This window comes from Ovis aries, chromosome 12 (genome assembly GCF_016772045.2).
Source record: "Ovis aries strain OAR_USU_Benz2616 breed Rambouillet chromosome 12, ARS-UI_Ramb_v3.0, whole genome shotgun sequence".
Taxonomy (NCBI): Eukaryota; Metazoa; Chordata; class Mammalia; order Artiodactyla; family Bovidae; genus Ovis; species Ovis aries.
In genome coordinates this window covers 41,654,533-41,669,616 of record NC_056065.1, presented here as the reverse complement: position 1 = coordinate 41,669,616, position 15,084 = coordinate 41,654,533, and the positions used below count along the sequence as shown (strand labels likewise).

General features: G+C 48.4%; 1 protein-coding gene across 4 annotated transcripts in view; it reads right to left on the bottom strand.

Moving 5' to 3' along the window:
- MTOR (mechanistic target of rapamycin kinase) overlaps positions 1-14,684 on the bottom strand; it is a 125,670-nt gene extending 110,986 nt beyond the window's left edge. For 2 of the 4 annotated variants that reach the window (XM_060395927.1, XM_027975551.2), the window contains exons 1-10: positions 14,589-14,684; positions 12,317-12,492; positions 11,574-11,682; positions 10,652-10,884; positions 9,185-9,385; positions 8,348-8,482; positions 4,689-4,964; positions 4,496-4,604; positions 1,332-1,518; positions 246-374 (exon numbers count right to left, since the gene is read on the bottom strand). In XM_060395927.1, coding sequence (XP_060251910.1) covers positions 246-374; positions 1,332-1,518; positions 4,496-4,604; positions 4,689-4,964; positions 8,348-8,482; positions 9,185-9,385; positions 10,652-10,884; positions 11,574-11,682; positions 12,317-12,478 — 1,541 coding nt within the window. In that variant the 5' untranslated portion in view covers positions 12,479-12,492; positions 14,589-14,684. 4 annotated transcript variants of the gene reach the window in all.
- Between the last annotated feature and the right edge of the window lie 400 nt (positions 14,685-15,084).

Sequence of the window (15,084 nt, the reverse complement as noted above, 5' to 3'; positions counted from 1 at the left end):
TTGTTATTGTACCCACTTTTCAGACTAGAAAGCTAAGGCACAGAGAAGTTAAATAATTTAGTTACAATCACCAAGCAAGCTAGTGATGAAACATGGATTTGAAATCAGCCTGTGTATTTAGTGTGAGCTATCCTACCTAGTCAATTTTATATGCCAACAGCCTCTTTCTTTCCACATAGACCCAGGACTGTGGCTCAAGCCTCATACTAACTGAGACAGGGACAGCTCAGGTTCCTGGCACCTACCTCAGGCCCACTGCCAGCATGGGCTCCAGCAGCTCCTTGATGTCCTGTTGGATGCCTGGCCCCATGGCTCGGGCCAGCATGCTGATGCAGGTGAACACAGTGGCATCCACCTGCATAGCCTTCTGTCTCCTGCAAAGAACCCAAGTGTGACCAGTTTAGACATAATGGCATTTTGTGATGTCCTACCTCAAAATCACCGTGGCGCAAGGACGGCAGGTTACCCAAACAGGGCCACCCCATGTGGGTGTGCAGGTGACCTGGGGGGCCCATCACACTGCCGTCACTGCAGACTTGTAGATTTACAACAAATGTCCAGCAGATGGCAGTAAAGTCTCCTGAGTAAGGGGCCCCACTTCAGAATTCACACAAAAGGCGCCACGAGGGTTAGTGCGGTGCTGGCCAAGGTACCGATTTAGGAAGCAAACTGAGCAACATGCAGGTCAGAGACCAGGAGTGAAGGGCACAGCCATCATATGGGAAGAAATTCTTCTCCCTGTGAGGAGAATGCTGGGCTTGAGATGGGCGAGGCTCAGTAATTCACTAGCACAATCTGCTACTAACACAGGGAACTATGAAGACACAATTCTAATGAACTCTGATCCCCTGAGACTTAGAGAAGATACCCCAGCCTCGCCACTTTGCAGGGCGCTGAAGGTCTTTCTCATATTTTATTCATTGGGAGGTTTCGAGAGGAAGAATAATGTATCCAACTTTAGTGATGAGGATAAGGGTGACCATTAGGTCTCCTCACTTTCAGTCTGGGAATCCTCACTTTAGTTGTTATCAGGTAAGACCTTTGAAAGCCAGAGAAAAGAACAGAACTAGGAGATTCCCAGTAAGTAATATACATATTGAGAACAGCACTGGTATCTAATACGTTCACAGGTATTCAAGCTTCCCAAATATTTACATCGATGTCACTTCATTTGGAAAAGGCCAGAGCTCAACTGAGGAAGGGCTATTCATTATATAATTTGCTGGTTAATGATGCAGAGAACAGGATTAAGCTCCACAGAAACTGGGATGGAGCATCCTTTCTCTCCAACCAAATGGGGTGGAAGGTGAAATATTAATAAAGATGCTTACTTATGGGCGAAGTCCTTAGGGGGCAGGGCTGCTCGGATAATGTCCAGTACACGAGGTAAATAGACCTTGAACTCAGACCTCACAGCCACAGAAAGTAGCCCCAGGGCTTGAAAGGCTGCTGTCCGTTCCTTCTCCTTCTTGACGCAGCTCAGGACATGGTTCATGGTATCCTGGAGGTACTGGGTATCTGAGCACAGAAATGACAAAGTGTATATGGCTCAAGGTGAGGGCTGGTCTCTGCGTCAAGGTCAGGGTTCCTATACAACATGCAATTTAAGAATAAATCAAGAAAGCCTGTTGGAAAGACATTAAAGAGAATTGAGAGAATGTACAAACCAAAGTCTTATGCTTGATAATCACTCCTCTGATAAAGCTTTTAGAAATATTAGAAATATAAGCTGTCTTTCTCCTTTAATAAAAAAACTTAATCACATTAATTGTCCCCATACGTGTTACACTTTGAGGGAAAAGATTATATGCTCTTGTTTAAGAAATATATGTTAAATCTTGGTTTAAAATAAGGAAAGGATCAACTAAGCTATTTTATATTGAAATTTACACTAATATTGAAAATTGTTTCCAATAAACAAGCCATTCCACTCAGCCTAGGCCTAGAAATCACTTTGCTATCACCTAGAGAATTCTGTACAGTTATATTTAATAGAATAAGATTCAGCCTGTAATTTGGAAAGCCTCATGTGTATTTTCATTAAGTTTACATAAGCCAATGTGCACGGGTAGGTGATTCTTGGGCAATTTAAGCTAAAGTGTTATGACTCCTCAGAAGGCTGGAGCTGTCTGCTTCATGCCTTGCTTCTGTTTCTCCTCTTCCATCTCATCGGCCTCAAGGCCATGCACCGGCAGCACATACACCAGAGTGGAGAAGGAGAGACCATATGTCCACTATCCCCGAGAAAGTGGGGGCTGTGGAGGGCCACGAGGGCTGCACTCAGCAACACGCCACTGCATTTCTGCCATCGACGGATGTCTCCTCTCACAGCTCATGGCCAGATGAGGTGAGACCGCACGTCCCCCATCCCCGAGAAACTGAGCACTGGAGAAGGAGGGCCACCAGGACCGCACTCAGCAACACACATCACTGCGTTTACACCACTGAGGAATGTCTTCTCTCACAGCTCGTGGTCAAATGAGTTGACCTCCTGCCAGCTGAGGCACGCTGGGGCTTGAAAACAGTCGGAAACCAAGGGGATACCACCCTCAAATCAGAGTGCGTCTATGAGGAAAACTAGACCTTCACAGAAGAGCAGTGTTTCAGCAGGAAATGAGCTTAAATCATGGTGGCAATTTCCTTTTCCAGATTTAGCACCCCAAGAGACTAGGAATCTGGCATTGCTAGAGATTCTAGCCCAAACCCAAGAGGAGTATTTTTGACATTCCCAAGGGTTACATCATTAGGAAGTGCAAGCAATGACTTCCAAACTGTTAAGCTTTAAAAAGTGGCACTTTCCCAATGAGACTGTACTTACGCGGGCTGCCCAGGCTGAATTCCAAGGACATATTTTAGTATATTTAATAAAACAACAAAAACCCACATCAGAAGAACAAACTTGGGGGCCTTCTGAGTCCTGTATCCTGCTGCTAGGCCGTCTCTTGAACTTACTAGGGTAACTGCTTACACAATATGCCAGACTTTGATCAAATATGGCCTACTTATTACTCTCTTTTGAACCACAGACTTTCAAACCAAGATCATTTAGAGCTCTACTGAATAGAGGCATGTCTGGTTATTAAAAACAAAGAAAAGCTGCTGAGCACCAGGAGAGAAGAATGGAAACCTGAAAAACTACAGGTGATTTTCATTACATCCTTTCTTTATGGTTCAGTGATTTTATGTAGCTATTTGTCTCATCCTCACTCAGCATGGCCTGTGCTCACACCCCACACATTAACACTTCACCAGCTGTTATTTTTCCACTGTCTCATCTGAGCTGAGCAGTGTGAGGTGAGTCTATGCCAGGAAAAGGCATCTGTGGAGGGGCAGGCTGGCCTTCTGTTTCCCATCTCGGCTCTCACTGGGTCCTGTACACTTATGAAATGCAGGCAGCGTGCACCACAGTGAAGACCAAAGAGATGTAGGGCTAAGGTCTCTATACCCAGCAAGGAGGGAGATGAGACCAGGATGTTAAGTATGAATAGACAACTGGAGTAATAGTATAATTTTTACCTTTACCTTATTATTAAAAAGGCTTTGAAGTAGCCAGAGGAGCCAGCAACAGTAATGGTTTCTATTTCTTGGAGCTCACTCTGCACTAGGCACTTAGAAAGGTGCTTAGACATTAAGGCAGCCCATCTCATGGTGCAGGAACTGTCACTCTAACTGGATGCATCCAGAAGTGAAGGTCCAGGAAGGTCGCACAATCTGCCCCAAACATCACAGCTAAGAACAGAGACTGGGACTTTTCCCCTGGTGGTCTACTGTTTAAGACTGTGCTCCCAATGCAGGAGGTGCAGGTTCGATTCCTGGCTGGGGAACTAAGACCCGGCACGCCTCATGGCGCAGCCAAGCAAAAAGAACAGAGGGAAGATTCACCCCAGGTCTGATGCCGTGGCCCTTCCACAGCTGGGGGTTATAATGAGAAAGGAAAAGCATGCTTCCAGCTGAAGTGAACCAGGTAGGCCTCAGGGAGAAGCCACTGTCTGGGCTGGGCCAGTTTCAGGAGCTAAGAATTCACAGCAACCAGTGGGAACAGGGCAGGAAGGGGGGAACCCACGGTCTATCACCCGTGAAACCAGCCCCTAAAGCTTCCAGTCCTTCCTCCTCGTGAGCGAGGAGGCAGCCTGGAGCCCACCTCAGGGGCAGATGCAGGACCACATCGGCTCCTCCGTGCCCCATAGACTAGCTGCACAGAAACCCAAACTGCCCTTCCTTCATCTACCTGGAGCCCATTCGTGAACGAGCTTGTTGGCTTCCACGCGAGAACTTGGTCGGCTCTAGAAGCGCCTCTGCCTGCATTTGGACTGTCCTGGCGTCTGCCACATTTACAGAAAACTACGTACTGCTGAAACTGGCTAAGAAACCAGAGACTGGCTTCTCAGCAGTCACTGCTTCAAATGAGCAGCAGTTGTAACTTTCTGCAATCACGTCTTCTCTGTTTAATTACCCCTGATGGGTAACAACACAACGCATCCATGGACATCCTCACCTGTGAAGGCAGAAGGTCGGAAGGCAGCCAAGCGGGGCAACAAATTAAGGATTGTCATTTGGATCAGCGAGTTCTTGCTGTTCCTGCACTTCAGGACCCACTGGCACACCTGAGACAGGAAGGACACAGGGTTGGCAAAGGAAGGGGAGGCGTGGAGCTTGGGAAAAGAGAGAGCAGGCTTCCTGCTACTGACCTGATCAAATTTCTCCTCCATCAAGTCTCTGCAGCAGCGACTCTCCACCAGCGTGGACTTTGCCGGGCTGGGGGAGGCCCCGAAGCCCATGAGGCCTTGGTGAGAGCTGTACCCCAGCAGCCCCACCAAGGCATTTGACTGCTGGGGCTGCACGGCCTGGAAACTGGTGAATGGGGTGATGTGACGGGGTTTCGTTCCAAAACCCATGAGATCCTTGCAGTACTTGTCATGGACCAACTGCTGCTGTGTGATTTCTTCCATTTCTTCTCTCAGGCGCTGTACACGTGGGGGAAAAGTCACCTTTACTCACAAGAGGCATTTACCTGGGCACCGTGGAGTCTATGAGCAACACACACCCAACCCTGAAATGCAACTCTTCCCACAGGGGATGGAGGCCACTCTTCTTGAGGATTCAGGTTTCCCTAGGACCTTGCAGGGGCCTGATTCTGTTCTAATTTAGGCAGAAGAGCACCACCTACTGAACAACGAAGCAGCAGCAGGGGGCTGGCTCCTAAGGACCCCTACGCTACCCTTGGTGTGGCAAAGCTGACTGTTGATGGCTATGACAGGAGACTCCTGAGAGGGTGAGGGGCACCCCCACTCCAGCACCCTGCTAAGGAAGCTCTGCTGTCCCTCTTCTCACCTGAAACCCAGGCAGAAACAGCGGAGGCAAGTGATTTTCTCAGAGGCCTAGGAGTTCCATAAGAGGCATGGAATAAGCTGATTGGCTGAGAACTCACACCTCTTACCTATTCAAAGGACTGCTCAATAACTCGTCCTCCAGCAGTCCAAATTGAGAAAGATAAGAGAACAATTAATTTCCAGACTTCCAAACTCTTCACACAGATATTTTCATTTCTCAGGAAATCTTGTCCACTATTTTTGTCAAGGTCACCAACATTCTTTCGTTGCTAAATTGAATGGTCAGTCTCAGTCCTCATCTTATTTGACTTGTCTGCAGCATCTGATTCAACGCAGTGTTTCCTCCTCCTTGAAACCCTTCATTCACTTGGCTCCTTGGACCCTGAGCTTTGCCGGCACCCACACCCACTGCCACCACTATTCCTTGGTCTCCCTGGGTTCCTCAGGATCTCAACCCCCATCTCTCCCCCAGCCACCCTAGTTACCAGGGAGTTCTCATCTAGTCTCACGACTGGAAATAACATCCACATGCCAACAACTCCCACATCTGTCTCTCGCTCAGATCTCTCCCCCAAACTACTCAACATCTCCACTCAGATGCACAATACTCACCTTAAACTTAACAAGTTCAAAAGCAAACCCCCGACCTTCCACCCCAGACCCATTACTCCCATCTCAGTAAATGGCAACTCTATCCTTCCAGTCGTTGAGGCCCCAAACCTGAACTCCTCTCTCTCCCACCCCTCCAAATCCCAAATTTAGAACCCAGCCCCTCCTGGCACCACCACAGCTCCTAGTATGGTCTAAGCTGCCCAAGTCCTCTACTGAGATGCCATAGTTCTGTCCTGACTAGGGGCCTCAGCCCTGACCCCTCCAGTAATTTATTTCCAATGATATGTGCAGGGGCTTCTGAGATCCTACGTGATGCATCCCCTCCTGCCCCAGGTATTCCCTGGACCCTGCCTCCCAACTCCTCTCTCCTCTCACTCAGCTCACAACAGCAAGCTCGCTCCCTTCATAAAGCAGCACACTCGTGCTTACAGAACCAGCTGTCTGGAAGGGGCATCCCCAGATGTTTGTATGGCTTTGTCCTTAGCTTCTTCACGGCTATGCGCAAATGTCATCATATTGTAAAATGTAATCCTTGATCCATGCTAGCTTCCCCATTCATCTGCCCTACTTTTCTCCACAGCACATGTCGCCATATGCTGTACTATACATACTTTTATTGATCTGTGTATTGTCTGCCTCCTTTTGCTAGTGTGTACTGTTTTATTCACTGCTGCATCATTCTAGCTCTTAGGACAAGGTATAACTGGCCTACAGTAGATGCTCATTCTATTCTGTTGAATGAATGAAGAAGTTATGAAATTATACTACTTTATATTTGTATGGTGGTGATGGTTTAGTTGCTAAGTCATGTCCGACTCTTGCAACCCCGTGGACTATAGCCCGCCAGGCTTCTCTGTCCATGGGATTTTCCCAGGCAAGAACACTGGAGTGTGTAGCCATTCCCTTCTCCAGGAGATCTTCCCAAACCAGGGATGAAACTCAGGTCTCCTGCACTGCAGAATTCTTTACCGACTGAGCCAAAAGGAAAGCCCTTACATTTGCATAGTTCTTTATAATTTACAAAGCACCATCACAAAGTACTATTTCATTTAAACCTATGAGCTAGGTGATATTGTCCCGTTTTTCTGGAGACAACGAAGATCCCAGAGCTGTGTGGGGTACAGTGGAAAACACGTTATACTCAGGTGGGGAAATCTCTGAGGACGATCATTTTCGCAATGCCCACTAGGAATCAGGAGTTGTGCTAAGCACCTCATATATATTTAGAAACCTTACAGGAGACCAGTGAGGTGGATAAGACCCTGTTAAAACTGAGAAAACTTGAGGGGGTGAAGTAATTTACCCAAGTCACACAGTAGAGAGAGGAGTGGGGATCCAGAGCTAGACTGTGCTTCACACGCTGCAGCACACACTGTGCCCACATCCAGGACACAGGCACTGACAAACGTCGCTGGGCCTCCAAAAGCCGGAAGCCCTGGGGTGAAATGCCACAGCAACCAGCTCCCCGTTGGAAGACTACCTCCCAGATACACCCTGAATCCAGCATGAGTGGACTGGCACTGAATCCACTTCTCCGTCTACACTACCACAGTCAGTGGAAGCCGTGTCTGTGCCACGGCCGCACCTTCCAGGGGCCGCTTCCAGCCGAGAGAACGCAATAAGAATGCTATGGCGGGCCTCCTCTGACAGCCAGGTCTGGCCTGAGGACCCTGGGCTGGCTCTGCGTGGTAGATTAGGACGCTTCCATCCCACTATTCTTTCACTCTTATTCACTCAGGGTCAGACACGCGCTGAGGCCTGATGGTTCTCCCAGCCTCTTCCAGCTCCCTCCTCATTTTCTCTCACAGGCTATTTCCCTAATACAATCCTTGTACTTTTAAACCCATCTTTGTAGCTTCTTTTTGGGCCAATACACCTCCTAACTCATCCCTCTGCTTTCCTCCCTGCCTCTCCACAAGCTCTTCCCCACAAGCAGCCAATGACTGTTACAGACATGCTGTCACATCATCCCTGGGGTGAGAATAAGAGCCTGAGTGGACCACTAACTATGAGCCTCGCAGTGGGGGCCTGCCTCCCTCTCCCCACTCATGGTGCACCAGCTTCACTTTCCTTCCTGCTTGAACTTGTCAAACTCTCTTTCACCCTCAAGTCTCTGCATGGACAACCTCCCTGCCAGCCGCTAGGCTGGCTCCTCCATGTCATGTGGTCTCAGCTCAAATGGCATCACTGCAGGGAGGGAGTCACCCCCTCCATCCTGTTTCCCTCCACTCCATTTCTTCATAGATCTGGCTGCTGTCTGAAATGCTCTTATTTCTTTGTCTGTTACCTGTTTCCCTATAAAATGTAAGCTTGTGAGGATGAGAATCTCGCCTCGTCTCATTCTCAGAATGGCACGTGGGAAGCCTGGAACCCGACCCCACTGTTCCTCAGAAGTGGCTTCTCACCTCTCCCTCCATGCTGCTGATCCGGACCAGCTCATTGAGAATCAGCAGGGCTCCATGGATCCGGTCATCCCGATTCATGCCCTTTTCCTTGGCCAAGGTCTCATCAAACCCTTTCTCTGCTTCTTCAAACGTGTGCTACAGAGAGATGCAGAATGCTTTCATTACACAACACCCAGAGTTAGAAAGCAGCCCGCCCATTTATGTGGTGGGTTCTGAGGTTACCATGCCTGCTCAGGGACTTGTGCCAGTATCACCAACAATATTAGCTCATTGAGCTCTTTCATCTAATTTAGCTTCAACTCTCACAATGCCACCATGAGGCAGATTAAAAACAGAAACTAAGTGACTTGCCCAAGGTCACAGAGCAGCCAAGACTAGAACCCAGGTATCCAGTCCCATGTTCAAGGCTCCTGGTATAGGACAAGCCTCAGTAGGTTCTCCTGGCAGCAGCAGTCAGCATGGGACTCACAACACTAGAGGAGAATTGGTGTTTTCTCAGTATTTACTGCATTTTGTTCCTCCAGACACACTCATTTTCCCCTACTTTCACATCTCTGAGAAGAGACACCTTATAATTGTTAAAAAGGCAGTGAGCGTAACTGGCACTGTAGTCTCACTCTTAGTGGTGCATAAAATAATGGCGTAGCTACGGCCAGATCTTTGCTTTCGTGAAAAACAACAAAATAACTACTAATTCACTGAGCTTAAAATGTCATGTAAGACCAAAGCAGACATGATGCTAGCTCTGTGGCCAGGGGTCTACTGCTGCTCTTTAAGCCCAGCGACACTCTAGGCTGCAGTGCTTTGCTGGAGGCTGGAATGGAGCCATCTCCTCACCCTGTACCACTGCGGCTTCTGCATCTCTTTTGGCTCCCGCTGGGTGGTGAGGATCAGACAGGCACGAAGGGCGGCGACAGCTCCCTCCCGGATGGCCTGTTTGGGGTCCCACACAGCCACAAAGATATTGTCAAAGAAGGGCTGCACTTGCTGGAAGAAGAAGGTGGGGACGCTGATGGCCAGCTCACGGAGCACCAGGACCTGGGAGGAAAAGCACACAGAGATCTTGCATCTGGATCAGAGAGCTCTGTTCTCTCATGAACACAGCCTCTTTTCATGCCAGAGCCAACACACACTAGGAAAATGGCACACTTGCCCACTCTTGTAGCTCAGAATTCCTGGGGACCTAAGAATGACAGTAAAACTGATCAAACATCTCCGTGTCCATTATCACAGGGTGTTTAGAAACAGAATGCTTGTACAGGAAAGTTAGGACACAAGTTCTGAAAGGGCAGCCGTGTTTGATGTTTCATATACTGCTCCACTAGAATAGATAGTAGATAGATAGATAAATAGCCTAGAATGTACCTGGACTACTTAAGCATTCAATAAACCTTTACTGAATGAATGTTCCTGTTTAATATTTAATCTTGTTACTTTTTTCATTTGACCATGGTAAAATGGAAGGTGGGCAGGGCGGTTTGCCCCAAGTTAGAGTTAGAGAGTGGCACCAGAGGCAGGCCCCTCACCCAGGCAGGCTCCTTTCTCATGGTGCTGCCTGCTAAAGAGGGAAGCGACTGGAAAGGATCCACCTAAAGCTTCTATTCCCACCACACTGGTTCATAGATTCTATCTCTTAAGGACAGACTCTCCCCCACCTCCCAACCTGGATTCTTAGCCCACCAAACCAGTCTTTTTCAGGATGAGCCCTGGAGAGCAAGGAGGATGTGCGTCTACAAGAGGGTAGAAGCCACCACTCCCTCAAATGCAGAACAGCCAAGGGGAAAGAGGAAGTCTGGACTGTGTACTGACCAATCAATAAATGACTAAAACATAAACAGGAAAGGCCTGGGAGAAGGCAGACCCACTCTCCCAGCAGGGGGAGCGAGTACCTCCCTTGCTCCTCTCTGCAGCCCAGAACTTCCTTATTCCACAGGCTATTGAGGGACCTTCACAGAGGGATGCTGCAGATAGTGCAGCTGTCTGAGGCTTTGTAAGCCTCGTGGCTTCTCTTCTTTCCTATGGCTGAACGGTGCCTTCTGGGGAAGAATTTTCGACTGGAAAATCAGAGGTCAGGGTAAGAACTGCACACAGGGCTGCCTCTCAAGCAATGAAAGAGAACGTTAATTTTCCTCCTCAGGAACGGAGCTCAGGGTGAGGAGAGAAAGGGATTTGGGGCAGAATTCAGGGCCACCAAGAAGCACAGTGCCTCTGCCTGGAGCCACCCCTCTCACTCTTTGCCTTCCAGGGCCCTGAGCACATCACATGAAGTACCCCGACACAAGGCACTGCTCCCCAGACACTCACAGCTGCATGTCTTCGGCCCTCGTTGCGGTCAGCACCCAGCCATTCCAGGGCTCGCTTCACCTCAAACTCCACATACTCAGCAGTGAAAGTGTCCCCTGCCATGGCGAGCCGACCGATGGCCTTGGATGCCATCTCCATGACAACTGGGTCGTTGGAGGGAAGGAGGTTCCGAAGGTAGTTAGCAAATCTTCCAATCCGAGTGGCATTCCCACCTTCAACTCCTATGAGGCTGGCTGGAAAAGACAGGAAGGCAAAAGGTGAGGAGGGGCACAGGCTGCCCAGGAAAGTAGGTGGCCTTCAGAGGGACACAGCCAGTGACCTCTTCCTTTTAAGTACCGACTGCAATCTCCAGACAGTAAGGATGCAAACAATTTTCATTTCAACCAACAGATATGGCATTTGTGCCAGAACTACTTACATAAAGCAAAATGACCTCATTTTAGTAAATACAATTTGTTTTCCCAAGAAGAAAAGGAAAACAAACTGGGACTGAATAATAGTTCACAGGATGGATGACTAGTTCCTGGGAGCTGAAAATTACCTGCCTTTCATTCAATGCATCCCAACTCTACTTTTCTATTTGTGAGTCCCGCTATGCCACACCGCGCTATGGAGAAAACAGAGCCTGGAATGAAAGCAGGCTTCTAGTCTCAGCCCTGGTGCACTGGCCCTAGAAAAGTTGCTTAATGGCTCTGAGATATGGTTCAGATATATGGATATCTGAAAATACCTGCTTTGACTATGTCTCAGGACTGCTGCTAGAATAGCTGAGTAAGTACACTGAAAGCCATGAAGCTCCTTAAAATTCCTTAAACAAATGTGAACTAAGTATCCAGTAGGAAGCAGACACAGGGTGCAGTGGACACAAAGGTGAGCAGTCCTTTATTTCCAGTTCTCACCTCACCAGAGACTCTGTCCTTACCTATGGCCAAAATGCCACCTTTCCTCTCATTGGCATCTGAGCTGGACACCAGTTCAAAGATGTGATGGTTCAACTGATCATAGAAGCGAGTAGACTCCTCTTGACTCATCTACAAAAGAAGATGTACTCAGCACAACTTCTAATGTCTCCCTGATGGTGGGATGGCTCCAAAAGGTTAGGACTTGAAAGGCAGCCGGCAGGTACAGTTCAAGCCAAAGGGGACACGGCTGCTGCCCATTTCTAGTTTTAAACTGTAGAGCAATTCATTGGTCTATTTAACAAATATTTATTGCATATCTTACACAATAGCAGGCCACCCACCGTCCTAGATTCTACCTAGTACCAGAGGTATAAGGACAAACAAGACATTGTCCCTGACCTCAAGTCTGGTCACTGTTTAGAAAGCCTCAAGCAACCAACTCCTCAAAGCCATGCCAACCACTATTATCAGGTAGAAAGAGTGGAAGGTCTGGAATGTGGCATGAAACAGAAAAAAAAAGAAAAGAAACAGCCATCTCTATGCTGACTCTTAAAATACCACACCACAGGAAATGCCACAGAAATGTGTAACTGCTGCAAAGGAATCCGCACATTCTATGGACAGGAGAAACTGGGCGCCTTTCTGAAATGGAATCTTTACATTTTCTGAATTCTCACTTAGCTGTCAAGAGGCATTTAACCCAGGGATGGTACAGGTAGCCCCAACACTCCATGATGAATGGCCCAATGACAACAGTCCGAACCTCTCGGAGCTCCATGGTGACGTAGTGCTGCAGCTCCTTGGCAGCTTTGGCCCTGGTCTCTTCATTCCGGCTCTTTAGGCCGCTGGCAAACTGCTGCAGGACGCTCACGTTGCTGGATGTGGTGGCAGCTGTGGTGGCGGCGGCAGGGCCGGTTCCAAGCATCTTGCCCTGAGGTTCTTTGGAGAGATGCTTCCTTTAATATTCTGAATAACAAACCATGGCAATGAACTTATATATGGTCCCAGCTCCTCAACACAGATCTTCATACACCCAAGTCAAGCTGGGGAGCCAAACAAGGTTGGGAGACCTCACTGAAAAACATGCAAAGAGCCTTGAGCCATTCAACGATGACTGATGTTTAAAAGAGGCAGCACAGTAGCATAGGTCAAATGATGGGCTGTGCTGCCAGACTTACCTGAGTGTGAATTCAGTCCAAAATTATATACCTTGAGGAAGATACTTAACAGTTTCCCTAACTGTAATAAGAGGATAATAGTACCTAACTCATAAGGTTGACGTGAGGATTAAGTGAGTTAACCCATGTTAAAAAATGATTAAAACAGTGCCAGGCACACAGTGAGTTAATAGTTACTAGCTATGATTATCATTATGACTACTACATACATGGCACAGTCAGGTACTAGAGTGGGGAGACAGAGGGAAAATAAGCATGCCTAAGACTGCCCCTTTCCTTGAGGAAAATTTAAAGAGGGGCACTGTTTATTATTCTATAGCAGCACTGCCCAAAAGCAATATGAATCACAAACGTAACTTTGAATTTCCTAGTAGCCATATGGAAAACATAAAAAGAAACAAGAAAAATGAACACATTTAATCCCAATATATCCTAAATATCATTTCAACATGTTATCAATACAAAAAATTATTGACATTTTTTTCATTCTTTTTTTCTGTACCAAGTCACCAAAATCGAGTGTGCATTTTATAATTAGGTCAATTTCAACTTGGACTAGTCACATTTCAAGCACTCTAAAGCCTCATGTGGCTGATGGTTATTGTATTGGGCAGCACAGTTCTGTATTTTTTAAATTTTTTATTATTTTCTGTTCTTATTTTGTGGTCCTGCCCTGCAGCATGTGGGATCTCACTTCCCCAACCAGGGTTTGAACCTGTGCCCACTGCATTAGAAGCAAGGAGTCGTCACCACTGGACTGTCAGGGAAGTCTCTGCCCTATGGAACGTAGCTGGAACGTGAGCTAAGACAGACTGATTTGTTCCTGAGATCACTCATTTATTCCTGAATTATGTACTGTTCCTTCCCTCAATAAGCTTACAATCTAGGGGGAAACACAAATAATCAAGTGACCATAATGCAGTGGCTATGATAAAGCTCGGCCCAGACTGCCATGGCAGTAACATATACACCTATCCTGGGCATGTCCACGTTATAATAGAAAATAAAATTTTCAAAATTTCTTATTTTGAAAGAATTTGTGAAATCCAGAAGGGTAAAAAACAGTAATAATTGATTCTGAAAAGCTTTTAAATTCTCCAGCATCAAGAAGACGACTGCAGAAAGAAGTGTCAGACTTTAGGGCTGAGGAAACCCAAGAATTCCAGAGGAGAAAACTACTACAGAGAGTGTGCACTTGGCAGTGATGGGGGGGGGGGGGGGGGGTAGGCAAGCAAGGAATTTCCAGTCTCAGGAAGGAATCAGCCTACCTTCATAAGGTCTAAGGCCCAAAGGCTATCTGCTCCAGGCAGAATTCAATGAAAATACTAGAAGTTAAATATACGAAGGGTCTTGGCGAGGGCTTTCAGAAGTTGAAGCCAGGTGCCCAAACTAGGGATGGTGGCGGGGGAAGCAGAGAGGATGAAACTCAGGGTGGAACCGAGCTCAGCTCCGGGAAATGGGTCCCTGAGAGGCATCCACAGTGAAGCGCAAGGGGCTGACACTGACGTTGGTCCTCTCCGAGGACAATGTGTAGGTGGCTCAGAAGAAAGGTTGACAGACGGGCAGAGACCCAGAGGCGCCCCAGCAATACAGGAGCTGATGGGCCGGCCTTCTGGCGCCAGAAACACACGCTAGGCTAAAGGGTCCGGGGGTTTCCTGGAGGTCCGGGAGGAAGTGGGCGTAGCCTCGCGGAGTGAGGGTCAAGGGCTCCGGCGGCGCCCAACTCCGTGGGGCCAGTACTGAGGGGACCCCAAGTCCCAGATGGACGGCTTCCCGGGGTGCCCCCACGGACCAGGCTAGCCGTGGGTCTGGACATTCCACCGCCTTGGAGGGGTCGGTGCCAGGCCCCAGACTCACCGCGCGGCTTCGGCCAAGGCCTCAGCTGCCGCCGCCAGCGCCGGTACCGCCGCTTCAGGGCCCGGTCCCCACCACCCGCCTTCCCCGCTGTCCTCTAAGCCGGGCGGGAGGGAGGGCGTACTCCTAGCCCTGACGACCAATCGACGGCCATAAGAAGAAGATAGACAGGAATACAGGCCAATAATCATTTAGGAGAAGTGAGGCTTCGGGACCGGCTTCTCCAGGGGGCGGGGACTGTTCAAATAGACAAACCCCGTGGCCAGTGGCAGGAGAAAGGAGGCTTAGGTCCTCTCAGGAGAACCAATCATTCGTGAGTTGACTTCAGTCACTTCCACGCACACATCCGGTGCGTCGTTACTAAAGTTCCCCACTGCACCTGGCCCTTGGCGGTGCCCATTTCGCTGTCTGGGTACGGTGGGATGGGACCACAAAGGATTAGGCGGAGGTTCGCGACCCCAGATTTAGTTTTCGAGAGCGCTGTGTGAGCGAAACCGGC